This window comes from Crotalus tigris, unplaced genomic scaffold (assembly GCF_016545835.1).
Source record: "Crotalus tigris isolate CLP2741 ecotype Arizona unplaced genomic scaffold, ASM1654583v1 scf7180000024341.3516292, whole genome shotgun sequence".
In the NCBI taxonomy this organism is placed as follows: Eukaryota; Metazoa; Chordata; class Lepidosauria; order Squamata; family Viperidae; genus Crotalus; species Crotalus tigris.
In genome coordinates this window covers 3,443,114-3,463,466 of record NW_024100511.1, presented here as the reverse complement: position 1 = coordinate 3,463,466, position 20,353 = coordinate 3,443,114, and the positions used below count along the sequence as shown (strand labels likewise).

Genomic DNA, 20,353 nt, shown 5'->3' with positions numbered 1-20,353 from the left:
ATAAAGACACAAAAAAGAATATAAACGGATCTATGGTCAAAATTACTTTATTCTAAATAGTTTATTGACACAAAGTGCCAAGTGGACCTAACCAGGTCTTCAAACTTTATTGCCAATGAATCAAACAGGTACTGTGCGTTTCCCAGGATGTTTCAGCAACCTCCAAGGATCTAGCCACAGCAGAATTTTTGAGCCGGCACAATGGTACAGCAAAAATTCCCTACCTGGAGAGATAGGGCTCCTATGACTCTGGACATGTAGAAACAACAGAGCATATACTCCTTCAGTGCTTGTATTATTTATTTTATTTTTTTAACCCACTTTTATTATTTTATAAGTAACTCAAGGCAACAAACACAGATAATACTCATTCTTCCTGGTTTCCCCACAACAACCTTGTCAGATGGACTGAGCTGAGAGAGACAACTGGCCCAACATGACTCAGCTGTTTTTCATGCTTAAAGCCGGATTAGAACTTACAATCTCCTGGTTTCTAGGGCAGCACCTTAAGCACTACACCAACCTGACTCATTACAGAGACATCATATTGACCTCATCTCATCATTACTACTTAACCCCCAGGGCGCAAAGGACAATTTTACACCTTCCTGCTGCTTGCAGACAATCTTGCTATAACCTACAATGCTGTCAAGTTCTAAGCAGCAGCACTTAAAATTCGTTAGATGGTTATTTGTGCCATAAAGTAGAATGCTTATTTACATTTTGTAAATATTATGCTATAACAACCAAGATATTATCTTACATGTTAAGTGGAAAGCTATTTATTTTAGATTTTTAAATGATAATATCAGAACAAAGCCTTTAACAACAATGAATACAGACAAACTACTGCTAGCCATCATTGATCATTGATAACAAGAATGAATTCATGATAAGGATATATATTAATAAGGAATTTCAGGAGTTATAGCAATACAGATTTTCCTGCATTAAGAATCTATGGCAAATAGGAATTGTCTTCAGAAAAGGAAAGTTTTATAAAATGGTAGATTTTTCTTTTGTTTTGTTAAAATGACATAAACAGTTGCTTAAGTAGATGAAATGTATTTTGTGTTGTCTGATAATTTACCATCATTTATCTGCAAAATATGTTGTAAAATATTTCTTTCTATTTGTGACTGAACCGCTCTATGTAAAGGGGATGAAACCATGCTCAGTTATATCTGCAAGCAGCAATAACAAGTAACAAGCAAATCCAGGTATTTTCAGTACTGAGTATACATACTTCTTCTAGGCTGAAAAGAACTCCTCCAATTGGGGCACCAAATGCTACTGATACTCCAGCTGCGGAAGCAGCAGATAATACCTAGATAACAAATTAGATGGTTTTAGTTTATCTAAATACTAATTAATGAAATACGCATGCTTACGTTCAAAGAGTTTGAGCTGATTCCTATATAATGCTAAATATTATAATGTGGCATTTATTTATTTCCTAACTCAAATATTTATTTTTCTGGGTTACATGGCTATAAAAAAGACCAGTAAAAGGCAGATTCTTCATGAAATCAATGGACAAGGGCATCCATAGCAACTTTTTCACTTTGGATCCAAATAGGTACACAGCCCTGTATAGTATTCAAATAATAAGCCCTCTTCGCATCAATGAAAACTTCTTGTGCTTCTTACTTATGCAAGATCCACATACAAATATTTCTTCCAACAGAAAGCAACCACATTTCTATTGAAGTAAGGGAGAAAAAAAGTCTCTTTGCAGTGGAAGACTTAAGGCTGATAAGAAATCCTGCATAACAGTGTCTGGCACTGAACCCTTGCTTTACACCAGGGCTTTTCAACCTTTTCACCGATTGTACCACTTTTAGAATAAGGCAATATTCGAGTACCATCAGTCGCCTAGCAAGGTGTCAAAAACTTGATGACCCCCCCCAAAAAAGGAACAAATTGATAAAGTACAGGCAGTCTTTGACTCACAACAGTTTGCTTAGTGACTATTCAAAGTTACAACGGCACCGAAAAAAGTGACTTATGACCATTTTTCACACTTAGGCCATTGCAGCATCCCCTGGGTCATGTGTTTTACATTCGGATGCTTGGCAACTGATTCATATTTCTGATGGTCAGTGTCCCAGGGTCATGTGATCCCCTTTTTCAACCTTTTGACAAGTGAAGTCAATGGCTGGGGGGCGCTTGTGGGGGAGATCCAGGGGTCTCCAGTGGAGGGGGTAGGACTGGGGTGGGTATCAGGACATGATCCATCAGAGGAGCCTCACCATCCTTCTTGGGCTGCGTGGGGGACTCCAGATGGTGGTGCGGGCTGCCCTGGGCAGTGGAGGGCAAGCACCCAGCCCGGCCCTCAAGCTCCTGGGGCACAAGGACCCTGCAGCTCAACCCAGTCCAGCCCCACTTTCCTGAGGGAGCATTGGCTGCACTTACCTCCTCCTCGAGGTTTCTGCTGCTGCTGTGCTCACTCTCCTTGGCCAGGCTGCTCATGGTGGGTGCAGGAGGGCAAAGTGCGTGGGTCAGAGGGAGGCCCACTCCCTCTCCATGCGAGGAGACCTGGCTTTGTAACCAAAGCATCCTTCGCAATAGAATGGGAGACCACCAGGTTAGGCCAGGAGGAAGGGGCAAGGGGATAGTGAAAGGGCAGCAGGGCTGCTCGTGGCCAAGTGCTAAGGCAGGACTTCCCTCAGAGCCTCTCTTCCTCTCATTATAATCTCCCTCCCTCCCTCCCTCCCTCCCTCCCTCCCTCCCTCCTTCCTTCCTTCCTTCCTTCCTTCCTTCCTTCCTTCCTTCTTTCTTTCCTTCCTTCCCTTTTCTTTTTTTCCTTCCCTCTTCATTCTCCTTTCTTTTTTCTTCCTTCCCCTCTTTCCTTCTTTTTCCTTCCTTGCTCTCTTCCCCTCTTTCCTTCTTTTTCTTTGTCTTTCCCTTTTTCCTTTCCTGTCCCTGCTTGGATGCTCAAATGCAAAAGGGGAAACATTTCTCAATGCCTCCTTGCTTTGTGATCAAATGCCACTTTTGCTAGTAGTTTGTGTCCACTTAAAAGATTGAGAAAAACCAGGCTCATTTTATCCTGTGCTTGCATTTAGTGGGGGCATCCACAGACAACAGTAAAGCAAAACTGTCAAAATGGTGGCTGTGATAGTTGATCAGAGCTCCTCCGTTTTTTATTGCAACAGCTTTAGCATTTAGGAACAGAGGTAGCTTAGCTGCTTTTCTATTAATACATATTCCTTAAAAGGGCTCTTTTGTAGGGACCCTGCCTTGGTCTAATTCAGACTGGAAATATAGCAAAAGAAAATATTCCCCCCCCCCCCCTCTGCTTTGTCCTATTTTTCCCACTGGAAATGGCTATTAGCAACACACAAGGAGGGGATACTCTGTGACAAAACAGACCATAAAATTGCTTTCTCCCTTGAACTGGGGCATTTCCAACCGAATTGCCTCTCTCTCCCTCCCTCCTTCCCTGCTTTTTTTTAAAAACTTCCAGAGGCTCCAGGCAGAGGTGGCAGCAGGCAGGCAATGGTGGGCAGAGCTTTCACATTTTGACTCCCCCTGGTTGTTGCCTTTGCGTTGCTCTCAGCTCACCTCTCCCAGACCCGTGCATGTGTTTGTGTGTGTGTGCACGGGCGGTCTCACCCCTTGCAGCCCCATGCCCTCAACGGAGACCTTCTGCGATGGCAGGCTGCAAACTAATGAAAGCTGGTTTTTTTTGGGGGGGGGGAGTATTTGTTCCTTTTTCTCAATGTGCCGCTGATCGCATCGCACTCTGCGGCCCTCAGCTCCCACCCCCAATCCCGTGGAAGGCTGGAAGAAGCTCCCATCGCAGCTTCTCTTACTTCTCCCATTCTTTTCCTCCCCAATATCACAGCGCGGGGCTGCAAGGAGTGAGACCCCCGCCCACATACCCACATACAAATATGTGCACAGGTCTGGAAAAGGTGCTGTCACCTGCTGTGGCTATCCCACACAGGCAGGGGCAGTCCTGGTGAAAGGGAAGCCTGCTGGCTGCGAGGCTAGCTCAGCGAGCGGGCATGCTGCTGATCTACCGGTGGGGACCATCAAAGCCAGAATGCGCTCACCCTTAGATCTACGGGGCAGCCCTGGAGCCAGCAAGGGCTCCCCCATCGTCTCTGCCCCAGAAGGCGGCGAGCACAGGAGCGCTGGTGTCCTGGGGAAAAGGGAAGCGCTTCGCTTTTCTTTTTTCTTCCTCATTGGTCAGCAGAGATGGTCAGCAGAGATGGCGGGTGCTTGCCACCTCTTCATGAACCCAGGGGGCAGGGTGGGGGCAGCCCCTTGTTGGCCCTTTCCCGCCAAAACCTTTTATATCCTCTCCTCTCCCCCCCTTTTCTTTTCAGCGCACTTCCAGCTTCTGGAAGTGCCAATCAACTGGAGCCCGGCAGCCCTGCAGCTCCAGCTGTCTCTCCCTCAGACTTTTGCGGCGCTGTCTCCGCTTCAGCTCATTCCTCTGCACCCCGCTACCACTTCTCTAGAACGGTCACGTACCACCTGCCAGGTGCCAAAGTACCACCGGTGGTACGCATACTACCAGTTGAAAAGCCCTGCTTTACACTACTAACCTGTTTCTAAGACTACAACATGCTAAATGAACTCCTGAACAGCCTTTTATTATGTGTATACTTCTAAATTTATTCCTGATTGCTTATCAAATTAATCTATTAAGTCAATAACACTGCTTTCCATGTTACAAAAACAAACTTTACTGTATTAATGCAAGGATGTTTTTTATAACAAAAAGGTCCTGCTACACATGAAAAATTAGAGATTTACCAATTTAAAATGTAATATTTGGAACACCTCCAATAAGACTATCAAATTACATACAGTTCATATGTAATTTCAATTTTTTTGAATTTGAAATGTCTTGCAAGTTCTACTGAAATTAAAAACTGAAGTTAAAAAAGGACATACCTCTCTTTTTTTTGCTTCATTTGTGCTGTACTTGGGGAAGAGGTACGAAAAGATGTTTCCCCAGCAACAGGCAACATGTACCAGAGGGCCTTCTTTCCCTAAGCTCAAGCCTGAGGCTACAGCCAAGACTAAAGTGACTGTTTTAATCATCAGTGTCCACTTGCCCAGGTACCCTCTAATGATGAAGCCACTCAATATTGTTTTGATCTATAAGAGAAGAAAAGTACATTCTGAAGAAATGTTTCTCAAAATATTTATCCTTTTCAGAATTTATGGCTCTATTTTAGTTATTTGTAATTCTTAATGTTTTTGAGTTTTTGAAAGGATTATTTATCTGACTTATCTCTGCTGGCCAAATCTATGCATATAGAATTAATTATAAATTAATGTTACAATATTTATTGTTGAATTTCTAACATAATATACAATATTATGATTATTTAGGTATATTGACATGTATTATGCAGTTATTATTTATATGTATTATTTAAATACATTATCTCTTAACATATATTTTAAGTGCTCATTTTTAGAATTTTAATGTCTGCTGTAACAATCCCTTCTTTTATCAACCAGTATTTTCCATTCAGTATACATGAAATAAAAATTAAGATTTCAGAGAAAAACCAAAGATAATCTATTGTAAGGAATTTCTGCTACTTTCTTCCAGATGTATTATATATCTATATATAGATTAATCTGCTTTTACAATCATATATTTAAAAAAGGCAATCAAATTTCTAGCTAAGGTAACAACTATAAAAAAATGTAGAAATTTTCTCTCAAATTATACAATAGAATTCTCTTTTAATTTTCCAAAAGCTATATTAATATATTTCTTAATAATGTTTGAGAATATTTAAAATCTCTATTCTAAATTGCAATCTTGACAGCCTGGTTTCTTTCATCAAATTCTAGTTTCTTATTTCTTCTATAAACAACAATATACAGTTAATTATATACAACAATATTTTTCATAAATTTATTTTCAGCACAATTAGGATAAATATAATTCATTTCTTACCTCTGGTATCCCTGATCCACAAGCATAAGGTGCAAACACCTTCACTAAAGAAACTGCTAAGAAAGCAAAGCTCAAAGCCCAGAAAATGTACATTATGTAGTTCATTATATAGGAACCTGGTCCCTAAAACAAAACAAAATAAATTTTAGCAAATCACTTATTTTTCAAATAGATTCCCAGCTTTAAAAGCAAGCTTACAAACACATCACATTTTATGATCACACATATTATGTAGAACACTGATAGGCCTTTGGACCTATGACCATTTGCTCATCCCCATTTAAAGTTACAACAGTGCTAAATGAATGGTGGTTATGACTGGTCCTCAAAGTTTTGTATCCCATTACCTCTGCAGTGACATCATTCCAATCTGGATCTTAGCAACTAGTTCGCACTTATAGTTATAGTGCCCCACAATTACACCAATTCCATTTGCCACCTTCAGTGCAGGTTTTCCCCAAAGTTAATACGGAACCTGGCAAGGAAAGTTCCAAATCACTGGGGTAAATCTTCTCCATTTTACACTCTTCCCCAGCCCTTCAGTGCTAGAGCCATGCTGGTTTTGTACATCTTCCCCAACCCACATTATGCTTCTTATGCATTCCTTTCACTGCACATTCACACAACCTTCCTGATCCATGTCCCACATAGCATCCTCACGCCTGCTCCTTGTCCTTCACTGCATCTTGCCTCTCTTGCACACCCACTTGCTCTTTTCCCCAGCTGAGCAACTTACCGGCCTACTGGCCTGGGACTGGAAACTTCCTACTGGTTTCTACACTGAGTCTGTGGGAAGCCAACAGGAAATTGCCTTGCTTAATAACCCTGGGAACTGTTTAACAACAGCAACCCAAACTGTAGGATTGCCATTGCTAAGCAATGCAGTTGCACTTTACAACCACATCTTTTCAGAGCGGAAATTCTGGTTCCAGGTGGTCATTAAGTAAAAGACTGCCTATATTTATTGTCCAAAAAGAATGATTTACAGCATGCAGAAAAAAATGAAGAAAAATATGATAGGGTAAGTTTTAGTAGTGTTGTAAGGAGACAATATATATATATACTGATTGAAAAAGTTTCAGCCCTAAAATTCTCATCCCTCAAATATGGTTAACAAAAATGCCCTTTAATATTTTGTTAAATAACTAATTCATTACAGAAACAATGCTTGATAAAGTATCATTTTGCCTTTTGGAAGGCCATCAAAACCTGTCTTTTTACCCTGGCATTGGGCTTGAATGAGGATATCTGGAATTGGTTGTGGAGATGACTGAGGTACCGAGTTTTGTTTTTATAGATTATGATTTTATAGTTCTGGGTTTTATTGTTGATACGAGCCTCCCAGAGCTGTGTTTTAAGATGTATAGCCATACAAATCTTTTAAATAAATAAAAATAGCCTTGAAGGAATTGGGTACGGCTAGTCTAGAGAAAAGAACTGGGGGTGACATGATAGCAGTATTCCAGTATTTGAGTAACTGCCACAAAGAAGGGGGGGGGTCAATTTATTTTCCAAAGCACCAGAGGGCAGGGCAAGAAACAATGGATGGAAACTAATCAAGGAGAGAAGCAACCTAGAATTAAGGAGAAAGTTCCTAACAATGTGAATAACCAGTGGAACGGCTTGCCTTCAGAAGTTGTGGGTGCTTCAACACTAGAGATTTTTAAGAAGAGACTGGACAGAAACTTGTCTGAAATGGTATAGGGCAGACATGTCAAACTCGCGACGTCAACGTATTGGAGCTTTTTTGCTATTGCTGGCAATGGGGTGGGCATGGTTTCTTGATGACGCATCCAGCCCACAGGCTGGCAGTTTGATGCCCCTGGTATAGGGTCTTCTGCTTGAGCGGGGGGCTAGACTAGAAGATCTCCAAGATCCCTTCCAGCTCTATTCTGATCTAGAAAAAAACTTTCCTATTTCTCTTTAAAGACTTTACTTACCTCTGCTTGACCAATTATTAATTCTGCCCATGTTTTCCATGATGGACATTTATCTCTTTCTTCAAATGTTGTTTCATTAGATCCCCAGCAACATTGTTCATGATTGAACCACAGGGCACTGAGACAAATGCCTTCCTTTAAATCAGTCATCCAATCTGCAGCAATATCTATCAATCCAGCCAAAGCACCTAGTCCATAAATACAGAATGTTCCATACTTTCAGAGAATAGACAGACTCAAAATCATAATGTACTAAAAACACAAGTCTTACTGAGGTTGCTTTTTTTGTAATAAATATTTTAAATATTACTTTCTATAAATGATTTTACAAAAATGCTGACACATCACAACTGTCTTTAATTTACTGACTTTATTTTTCATATTAAAATATAGCATATTACATAGTATCAAGAACAGTGGGACATACTTTGGAAAAAATAAACATTGTATAAAGCTTTATAATCATGCTGTTTCATGCTAGTATTTATAATTAACATAAAATTAGTGTAACAAAACATAGTAATATAACAATAAATAACCATACAATTATAAAACATATTGAAAGAACGGGTTCTAATGTATACAGTAATAAATTTGATTCTGGTATCTCTATTCATAAATGGAGATTGATGTAAAAATCCTGATTTCTTCATTTCCCATTCTAACATTTCACTATTAGTTCATATGTTCATAGCTCCAGCAGTCTGATGCTTTGGAGATAAATAAGCAAAGAAAGCAACCAATGGTACTGTGTCAACCAGCTATTACTAACTTGGAATACATGCTTAATTGCTCATTTCATAATTAAATATGCAATGATTAAGGCATACATATTGTAACATTACAATAACAATACACATTGTTTCTAATGGACCTATGTACTGTATGCATGAAAATAAATGTGTAGATTAATATAATTTCTGTACATTCTTTTTAATAAACAAACAAAATTTTACTGTCCAAGTTACTCTTCTGCAAAGCTTCTCTATTTGCGAACAGTCACCATTAAATATATTTCTAATTTCTCTTAATTCTCTTAACACTTCTGGCAATTTCTTGTGATGCTGTTCCAGAAAATAGTTAACTTCAAGTTTTTGGGAGGACAAAAGAAACTGCAGGAGAAGAACAGGCATAAAACTCCTCTGTTCCATGCCATATAATTATCAGAATTGAAATGATAGTTAACATACTTAATCTCTACAGGTAGTCGTTACAATCACAATGGAGCCCAGAATTTTAGTCATAAGTTTTTGTGGTTGTTGAGGCACCATGACAGTCATAAAATGAGTCACTGTGGTTGTTAGGCAAATCATGTGGTCATTAAATAAATCATGTTGTTGTTAACAAATCCATTTTCTCAATTGGGTTGGAAATTGCAAATTGTAGTCATAAATCTGAGCCTGTTCGCCGAACGCCCAAAATGCAATCACATGATCATGATGGGGGGCAATAGTTATAAGTAGCTTTTTTAAAAGTACATCGTAACTTTGAATAGTCATTAAATGACCGGTCATAAGTTGAATACCACCTATAATTTAATATTTCCATAAGATATTGGGTTATCTGTACCTTTGGGGATATGTACTGTTCCATATGATTAATTTGCAGCCATATAACCTTTTGTATTTTTATAAATCGTAATTATGTTTCAAGAAAGAGGAAAACAACAAGTAAACAACTACTAAGCAAGCAGATGTCCATATAAATTGAAGAACATCTTTGGGAGAGTGAATTGCAAGTGAATCACTGAAAAATATAGTTACCTTAGGACAAAGGACATTAGACACAGTTCTTGATAACATAAATTTATGCTGATATAGTGCATGCTGATATATGAGGAACTTAATATTCCAAAAACTGGGTTCTGATAAAAACACAACTCTAAAAGAACTTTACACTTTAGCCTCAACTGCGATTCCAACATTTCCTCCAGGCTATCACCACAATTCAGGAATAAATCCTGTTTTTCAATCTTACTTTAAAAGAAGCAATTAAATTATATTTCCTAGTTAGGATGTCACAAATATGTAGAAGTTGGAAAAAACAGAAAGTACCCTAGATCCACAGTGTTTCAGTAGAAATAAAATGTGTATTGTGAAAAGAACTCTTTTAGTGCAATTAGCAGAAATAATTACATAACTGAGATTCAGGGCTGGGAAATATAACTTATGTATATTAACTGCGTGGCTTCAAATACCAAGCAGACAGAAAAATATGAGAATACGATCTATGCTCCCTAGCTAGTTTTCATTGGATAACGCTATGGTTATCCTAAGCTTATAAAAGTAATCCTCTTTTAGCAACGACAGTTAGAACCAGTAACTTGGTCACTAAGTGATAAGAGGAAAATCACAAGACCAAGTCTGTGTTTACAATGTTACTTCAGCTTTTCTTTGCTTTACAGCATCAGAAGAATATAATTAATCCCAAACAGCTGCATGAGCCTAAATGGTGGGGAAGGTTTCTGGAACTGCACTCAGAGGGAGCCGAATAAAAAGGCAAATCTTATAACACCTTTTCTCCACTCCATTGTCCTTTGGAACGTTCTCCTCATCACTGGGATAATTAGCAAGAAGAGTTACTTTTTTTATCACCACTGGAACTTTGAACAGTCATTGCTCAAGACTGACTCATCACTCGCTAAGGTCTTTCTGTAGATGGAATCTTGAGCCTTTCCCTAGGAGTAGATTTCTACTGAATTCAACACAATTTATTTCTGAATTGACATACTTAGGATATTATTAAAAAATGAGTTTCTACCTGATGCCAATCCAGTTAGTGTCACAACCAGCCATCCTGACCATGCATCATACAAACTTTCTGTCATTTCCCATGCTGATTCTTTTTTCTTGCTATTGATCTAGACACAATATATAGTTTAGATTAATACAAATTTTAATTTTATTAACACAGTAAGATACAGTTCAAGTAGTCCTTGACTTATGACAATTGAGCCCCCAATTTCTGTTACTAAGCAAGACAATTGTTAAATGAGTTTTGCCCCATGTTATGACCTTTCTTGTCATAGTTGTTAAGTGAATCACTACAGTTGTTAAGTTAGCAACACAGCAGCTAAGTGAATCTAGCTTCCCCATTCATTTTGTTTGTCAGGTCGGAAAAGATGATCATGTGATCCTGGGATACTCAACTGTCAGAAATAGATGCCAGTTGCCAAGCATCTGAATTTTGACCATATGACCATAGGGACACTGCAACGGTTGTTAAGTATGAAAAACGGTTGATGACCGATGGATATCTTGTTTCAGAAGGTGAGCAAATGCTTATTTTTTCAGATGAACATATAAGGCAAAATCTAAGCATTCGAGCAGTTTAAATTGATTACTTAAGCATGTCACATTAATATGAGAAACAACAAGAACAATTAAGAACATTTTTTTCACAAATGAGTGTTTACCTATTTCCTGGAATCAAATATCATTGGCCACCAGCAACCTGGCACTCACATGGCTCTCCTTCCCCCTTGTGCTCACTGGTCTTTTTTGTCTTCAAATCAACAACTATTAACCTTAAACAGTTTATAAACACGTCAAGAAAAGTAAATTTAAGTATTTTAAATACCCTTCTGTGTCTCTCTCTGTCCTTGCACTTTTCTCGCACCCAATCAATTGTGTGGAAATCATCATAGGTTCCAACTCCAGGAATGGGCTCTTCAAGGAGATCCAATAAATGTGTTGTACTGTTAATACTGCCTCCATTTGTCATTGTATAATGAGTTCCTGCAGCTGAAACAGGATAAACAGTAACTTAGTTCTGTAAAAAGGAAAATATACAATTCAGTAGCAAAAGAAAATGGGAAAGGAAATACACACAGACAGATATATTACATACAAAGCACAAAGAAAAAAATGGAAAATTATGCCTGATGAATTGGAGAGGCAGCAGTGTCTTGCAGTGGAACAACTGGGGTGCTCCCTCAGGCTGCCTCAGTTGCATTTGAAATGGAAACTCCATTGTGAAGATATATCAAAGTCGTAAGCGAGCTTTTTTAAAAGGTATATGGAGAAATCTTCATTCTTTTGAAATTATATAACTTCAAAAGAATGAAGACTTCTCCATATACATTGTATGATTCAATATATTGAAAGGTTAATTGAAGCCATGAAGAATCAAATACTGCGGATCAAAGCCCTGCTGTAGATTATTACTTTTATTTTTCTTTTTGCAATAACATTTTCAAAAAATAAAAGACAGAGGCTGCAAAGATGGCAAATACTACAGGGCACAAAATGCTAGTAAGATTCTGGAGGGCAAAGGTAGTGCCATATAATGACTTGCCTTTCAAATATAAGTTAGGATTTTACCTTGAAATGTAAAGTCTAAAGTGGAGTTTGCAGTTGCTGTCTCATTACGAGTGCTGAACAAAGAGAAAGTCACCACTCTAGTTAGTTTCTCTTGGGGAAAGAAGGTCATTTTCCCCTGCTCTGCATCAAGCATCAAAGTGTCTTGAGGCAGCTTTAGTTAGGTTAGGTCAGTCTAGCAATCTAAAAAGTGTTTAAATAGTAAAAGTGTCATGCTAACATTAATAATTTGATAATCACATTTTTTAAAAAAAATTAGACACTAAGAAGCAATCTATATATAGGGGATAAATAATACAAGTATTTAGTAAATTATCGTTTAAATGTACTTATTCCTTTAAACTGCATTTTAGTAAATTAACTATTGTTAACAGAAGGTATCTAGAAATTATGAAAAGAAATAAGACAGTCAAGAACAGCACTGTATGAAACTGAAGGATGGAGGAAAAACCTGTAGAAAATATTGACACTACAAACAGAAGGCAAATATACAGTATTATTAATATCCATAAAGAACCCACTTAGGATATCATCAAAGTCCCATCCAACGACAGTAGTCAAAACTGGCAGGACAATTTACTGCCATTCTGAAGGAGGAAATAAAACTGCATATGCTCTAAAAAAACATAAAATAAATTAGGGAGATAGGAGGAGGAATTAATATTTTGATCAATACTGGGAGGGATGGGGGAGGGGGAAAGATACAGAACTATATGGTCCCAATCTTTATACATTGTTGCTTCACCCACTGAAGCCAACACTGTCTTCAAAAATCTAAGTGCAGCCTAATGGCCACCAATGCTTATCCATTTGTGATAAAGTTTACTGTATACAAAAGGAAAGAAATTGAATCAGGCACGTTGAAAAAAAATGAATTGAATTGATTACTTTATTTGGCCGTGTAATTAGACACCCAAGGAATTTGTCTCTGGTGCAGACGCTCTCAGTGTACATGAAAAGCAACAGAAGAAGAATAATGAAGACAATAAGAGAATAAATACTAACAATACTACAGCCATACTACATGGGAAAATACACATAGACATTAGACAGCACTGTGAGCATTGTTGTTTATTTCGCAATTAGGCATTTTTTATATTTGTCTAGTATCATTCCATCTATTTTCTAGACTTTCATCAAATAAATTTTTCACATAATTACCTTCCTTGCACAATTATGTTTTTAGCAATTCAGGAAACCAATCAGCTGAAGAAATACTCCGAAAGTGTCCTTGGTTATAAGTGGCTCATCAAAATAGGTACAAGAGTATTAGCTAACAAGTTTCAAGTAACATGTTTCAAAAGAAGAGCAGAGAAACTTTCAGAACACTAGCTGTGTGCATGAATGACTAATCTACAGCAGCCCACCCAATCACACTTGTACTAATAATTTTCTTAATTCCCACTGAGTGGAAACAACAGTTCTGCTTTCCCAACATGTTTAATGAAAAAAAGCCCACTAAAATTCCTAATTTTAGCTGTATGACCCAGTTCCAGTGGCATTCAAAACTAAGCTACTAATGTAGTTTCTTCTTAGAAAAAAATATTGATAAAAAATTATAAATCAGATAAAGTTATTTAAACATATGCAATCTAACATTTCAATGTCTCAGAAACCAAATCTATTTCTTTCAAATAAATATGCATAAATACCATCAAATTCCAATATGGAATGGTTTTATTTGTCCTTCTTATGGCTATAAATTCTTTGTTTTCTTATAATTAGATATTTATCAAATAAATACAATACAAATTAATAGCAAACCCATTGTTTCTCAACTAAACAGCTTATTGGTAACAATATAACCGTAAAAATGTAGTGATTAATAGCACTAGATTAGGATCATGGAAGCCAAGATTTAAATTCACAATTTGTCTTGAAGCTTACTGAGTGAGTTTAGGGGAGACAAATATATTTTCTGCCTACAAACATATATAGGTAGTCCATGACTTACAACCACAATTGGGACCAGCCGTGGTTAAGTGAGTTATGCCTGATTTTACACTCTTTTTTGCCATGGTTGTTAAGTGAAGTATTGCCATTGTTAAGTGAATCATGATTGTCTCAACAACTGTAATGATTCACTTAACAACTGCAATTCAGCTTCCCCCATTGACTTTGTTTGCCAGAAGTTGGTTGGGAAGGTTGCAAATGGCAATTACATGACCACAGGATACCACAACTATTATAAATATACACTGGTTTCCAAGTGCCTGAATTCTGATCACGTGCAGTGGGGATGCTGCAATGGTCGCAAATGCAGGGCCATATCTCAACAACGACTTTTTCCTTCACTATATTTCTGTTTTCCAACTGAATTCATTCTATATTCATTAAGATATACTTGCTACTATAATATAGCAACCTATATAATATAGATTGCTGAGATATGGGACCTCAAAACTTTTTATGTTGCTCCACCAACTATAAAAGTTAATGGAAAGATTTACTGGGTCTTTCACTTAATTGGAAGAACTTGGTATAAAAGTATGGGTATTTGCTATGTTTTGATTGGTTGTTATTATGAGTCACCTAAGATTACTGTGTATATGAAGGAAGGCCATATCAGTTCCTTCAATCAATCAATCAATCATTCAATCAATCAATCAATCAATCAACCAACCAACCAACCAACCCATCACAGAATTGAATTTCTGAAGAATAAACATGTTTTATGCCCTAATAGCTTTGCCATTTTTTCTGGCTGTACCAATAAACTCATTCTTTGTAATATTTGATCAAACAAATATTTGAAATTAATAACACAGTCATGCTTATAATTATAAATGAGAAACCTACTGATAATGAAGAACAATACAGATGAGCAACACAGTTTTTCAACAAAAAAGAAATAAGGACTGGCTTCCTGTCCCCCTTCAGTTGTTTTTAATCAGCTCTCTTTGGAACACTGTTATCTACCTGATATTATAAAATTCGCATATAAAGTTCCATCTACAGATTATCCTGACTGCACCAAGTATTCTTAACATTCAAATGACTCAGGAATGGGAAGACTACAGGGTTGAATATCCATTAATCCCATAAATAAACATTTCTTTTAAAAAAGAACTGTCAACTCTACAACAAACCTAGCTGCAGTCATTTTCTTCGTTCTAAATTGCCACAGGATTGGGGGGGGGGATGGAGGATTTCTACTAGTCTAAACAATTTACTGTCCTGTGGGAACCAAGCTCATTTCTGTCAGTTAGATAGGGGCTGGAACATTTAGTTAGAAAGCCAGACTTCCGGTTTCATTGGTGTGGCAAGACGGGCACAGGGAAACAGGGCTCTGATTCCCGTGCCCAATTTCTTCCTGCTGGGGATCCGAAAAAGACGGAAAGTTGCCTCGTAGAGGTGATTGACTAAGAGGGGACCTTTGTCGATTGTGGGACAGCGGTAGCCGACCCACTTGATCCAAGGAACCCTTTTCCGCCGGAGGAAAAGCGATTCTAAATAAGCATGAGCAACACATTGGACCTGGGTGAGACTACTTTCCTTCTTCTACGATAAAACCTGTTCTGGAAAAAAGCATCTGAAAGTAAAAAAATCTCCAGGACTAAAAGAAGGGAGGGTTACTCCTCCCTCCAGAATAAAGGCGGTTTAAGTTTTTGTGGGGGAAAACAGAGAAGTCTACAATATTATTGTAGATATAACAGAGAGAAACAGAAAAAAGAAAAGTTTGGGGAGCTTTAATACTTTTAAACCTTTTTATATTTTTATTGGAGAGTATCAGAGCTGAACTTTTTAAAAACCTACTGGAAAATTACCAATGAGCATCTGTTGACATTTAGTGACAAAAGAAAAGAGCTACACTAAACCTGCCATAAACTTTATCTATATTTTGTCTGGAGCAGTGGTTCTCAACCTTTTTAATGCTGCGACCCCCAACCGGTCGTAAGTCGAGGACTACTCAACCGGTCATAAGTCGAGGACTACTCAACTGGTGCAGTATGGTTTGCAGAATGGGATTTTTGGCGGGCTCAGCAGGGCAGACAATTCCTATTGGCTTTTGAAAGCCAATAGAATTAGACTCTATTCAAGAGAGTCTATTCTATTGGCTTTCAAAAGCCAATAGAATAAAAGGGAGTAGCACAACTAAGGAAAAGGGGGAAAAAATGGCGGACTGTGTTGTTTGGCGACCCCCGTGAAATGATCGTTCGACCCCAAATGGGGTCCCGACCCACAGGTTGAGAACCACTGGTCTGGAGTGTTAGAACTTGGCTTGACGCCCAGATACAGTGTTCAATCTAAACCAGACATGTCAAACACAAGACCCGGGGGCTGGATGCGGCACGTGAAGTGGTTTCATGTGGCCCGTGAAGTCATTCTGGAAACAGTGAGGGAACGGCCCCCACTGCCTTGGCCCTGGCCCTGGCCCAGGCCGGCCGGCCGGCCGGGAGCCAATGTACAATTTTGTGGTGGCCCTCTATGCTGAAACGCATTCAGTTTCCCTCTGACTTTCCCCTGGTACCCATCATGAACAACCTGGCTAAGGAGAGCAAGCACAGCAGCAGCAGCCTTGAGGAGGAGGTAAGTGCAGCTGGGGACGTGGGGCTGGGCTTAGAGCCACGGGTGCTCAAGGACCAGGCTGGGCATTTGACCTCTGCTGCCCAGGGCTCCGGGCAGCCCGCACCACCATCCAGCCCCTCCCCCCCACATGGCCTGAGAGGAACAGTGAGGCTCCTCCAGTGGACCATGCCTTGGCACTTGCCTGGTCCCACCCCCTTCTGCTAGAGACCCTCAGATCTGTCCCACTCCTGCCCAGGCCCCCACAGGCATCATTGATGCGAACAACGTAGAGCTGGCCATGCCCACCCAGTAGGCCGCACCCACTCGGACCCCCAAGAGCAATTGCAATGGTGATGCGGCCCTCAATGAAATTGAGTTTGACACCCCTGGTATAAACCCTTTGATGTCCCTGACATTCACAGTCCTGTGGATTATAGCTGAAAAAAGAGAAGATTTTCTTTGGGCTGTTTTTCTCTGCAGGATGAATTATAACTAAAAAATATAAACTACTTTGAAGCCACCTGGCTTTTTTGGATTATAAGTACTGTTTGAGCTGTGATTTCACAAGCCATTTAAAGACAGAGTGAGCGGTAAGGAATTGCTGCAAGCAAGACATTTTGGATTAAAACCTTGGCAGATGGGCAGCGTTGGACCTTGGGATAAATTCTATGCTTTCCTTTTTATTTTTCTCTTTTTTCTCCTTTTTCCTTTTTATCTCTCCTATTTGTTTGAGGAGCCTAGTGGATTACAAATTTGTAATGTTTGGAGAACTATTTATAGACAGTGGAAAGTGAAATATTGGAGATACTCCTTGGAGAAGGCCTATGGACTATCAACTCAAATAGGTCTTGGTGGATTATAAACTTTGACTGAGGGACAATTTCGGACCCTGAACAATCATGACTATGAGTCCTACCTATAGAAGAGTATTATAAACTTTTTTTTTGACTTTTACCTCTCTGCTAAGAGAGCCTTTTAGAGACTACAGATAAGGACTATAAGAGTTACCTAAGATAATTTTTAAAGATATATTGTGTTGAATATTATGCTAATGGCTTGGTTTAAGGCAGGCATTGAGGAAAAGTATTAGAGTTTGATAAAAGATTTGGGGAGTAGAAATAAAATGAGTGTTCCAAATTTAACTAAAACTGGTAAGAAAGTGCCCTCAGCCCCATCCTCTGCCTCTGCAAGTCTGGTGTATCAATTGAAGCAAGACTTCAACAAGAAAAAGCTAATAACTTCCAGAAGGCGATGCAAGCGACTTTACAAGCGATTCAAGAAGCAATTTCCTCTCACAAGGAAAAATCATGAGATGAATGATAACTTGGATAAAATGAATAAAAAAATTAACAACATAGATTCTCAATTAGAAAACTTTAAACAGATAGTCACAAAAAATAAACAAAGAATTCAAAAAGTAGAAGACAAGTCACTAGAGACCGACCAAAAGTTGGAAGAATTGAAAGATGAGAACTAGAAGCTGATGCAGATTAATATAGAATTGGAAGATTTAATGGCAGTCATGGAAATGGAAAAGGCATCTTACTTCCTAAGATTCCAAAACATAATAGAGGATAAGGAAGAGGATCTTGCAGATCTGATAACAGAGCTATTGGCTGAAGCACTGGAAATCTGGAAACAGGAAATGGAAGGAGAGCTAGACCAAATATTTTGAATCAATTCAAGCTATGCAAGAAGAAATAAAGTCCCTAGAGAAGTACAGGTTAGATTCATTAAAAGATCCATAAGGAATGAGATTTTGAGAAGAGTGAGAGATGACCCTCTGCGATATAAAGAAAAAGAAATCGTAGTCCTGAAGCAGATTCCCAGGAGAATAAGAGATGCACGAAGAGAATATCAATTCTTAACTAGGAAATTAATTGAAAAAGGAGTAAATTTTAGATGGCTGATTCCAGAAGGAATCTTAATTAACTGGAATGCAAAAAGATACAGACTGGATACGCCACTTAAGGCATTGGAGTTCTATGACAACCATAAAGCTTTTATGGAAGGAGATAGTTCGGGATTTCATCCAGAGAGAGAAAAAAAGAGACAGGAAGAAACAGTAATAGAAGAAGCAGCCAAGCCAAAGGAGGAAGGAGAAACTGAAAATATAAATACAGAAGAAGTGGTAAGAGCAAGAGAACAGAGACAGATAAGAATAACTAGAAGATTAAGACCTAAACATAATTGAAGGAGATGAAGGATGAAAATGGGATTCTTTCAATGAACATAAATGGATTGAACTCCCCTACAAAAAGGAAATTTTTTTACACGATTACAAAGATTAAAAATGGACATAATCTATCTCCAAGAAACACATATTAAGAGACAACACTACAAATTGTTGGAACAACTGAAAATTGGGAAACTTCACTTTGCATTAGCACAACAAAAGAAAAGAGGAATAGCGTTATATATCAAAAAAATAATGAATCCCAAACAAATCTATGCAGGCAAGAATATTAATGGTGATAATAATGATAAACCAAAAACTGATACTGATGGTAGGAATATATGCACCTAACAACAAACAAGAAGAACTCTACCAAAAAGTACATAAAAAAGTAGTGGAACTGGAATATCAAAACATTTGTTTAATGGGAGACTTTAACGCAATAGTAGACTGAATACTGGACTATAAAAGTAGTAAAATAGGGAAGAAAGGAAAGACTATATTACCTAAAACTTTTTTTACAATGGCAGAAAAAAATCTGTATTCAGGACATATGGAGAGAAAAGAACCCAAAAAAACCACAATATATATTCTATTCAAACAGACACAAATCATGGTCCAGAATTGATATGATATAGATATCTCCTGAATTAAGCACGACTATACAAGAAGAGATTGATATAGAATCCAATACTGTATATGGGCAGATCACAACCCAATAAAGATGACTTGGAGAGGAACCAAGAAAAAACTAAGATGGTACCTGAACAAACCATTTATGAAAGAGAAAGAATTTATACAAATAGCAACAAAGGAAATGGAATTCTTTTTCAAAATAAATAAACAAGAAGAGACATTGCTTCAAAATGTGTGGGACACAGCTAAAGCATACTTCAGAGGGTTGGCTATAATCTATATGGCGAAAAAGAATAAAAAAAAGTAACAACAGCTAAAGTTAAAGAAAGAATTTATGAAATTAGAATCAGAACTACAAATAGATCCACAAAATAAAACATTTAAAAAACAAATGGAAATAATAAAACATAAACCTAGCAGAGGCTGAAAAAATTAGAAGGGCCAAACAGATTTTTTTGAAAATGCCAATAAACTGGGGAGATGGCTAGCATATAAATTGAAAAAAGAAAAAGAGAAAAAATTGATAAACAAACTGCAAGATCCAAAAGGAGATTTACAGTTTCAAAATGACATAATTAAAAAAATAATCGAAGACTTTTATGAGACACTTTATGATACAGAGGAAACCTCTTAAGAAAAGACAAAGCAATATATAAAAAAGGCGGATCTACCAAAAATCCCAGAGAATGTACAAAATATTTTAAATGAAAAAATATCAATGATGGAGGTGACAGAGGCTATAAAAAGCCAAAAAAGTGATAAGACTCCAGACGGGTTACCTGCAGAGCTTTACAAATGTCTATAAGACACATTAAGCCCATTAATGAAAGAACTGTGT

The 20,353-nt window shown here is 37.9% G+C and overlaps 1 protein-coding gene across 6 annotated transcripts in view; it reads right to left on the bottom strand.

Annotated features, from left to right (window-relative positions):
- The window catches only part of CLCN3 (chloride voltage-gated channel 3), a 68,342-nt gene that overhangs the window by 16,718 nt on the left and 31,271 nt on the right, over positions 1-20,353 (bottom strand). For 5 of the 6 annotated variants that reach the window (XM_039326487.1, XM_039326490.1, XM_039326488.1 and 2 more), the window contains 6 exons: positions 11,455-11,618; positions 10,636-10,735; positions 7,876-8,063; positions 5,936-6,058; positions 4,912-5,118; positions 1,247-1,327 (listed from right to left, as the gene is read on the bottom strand). In XM_039326487.1, coding sequence (XP_039182421.1) covers positions 1,247-1,327; positions 4,912-5,118; positions 5,936-6,058; positions 7,876-8,063; positions 10,636-10,735; positions 11,455-11,618 — 863 coding nt within the window. Of the gene's footprint in view, positions 1-1,246; positions 1,328-4,911; positions 5,119-5,935; positions 6,059-7,875; positions 8,064-10,635; positions 10,736-11,454; positions 11,619-13,355; positions 13,376-20,353 lie in introns of those variants that run through there. The other variant, XM_039326491.1, reaches the window with a different exon arrangement.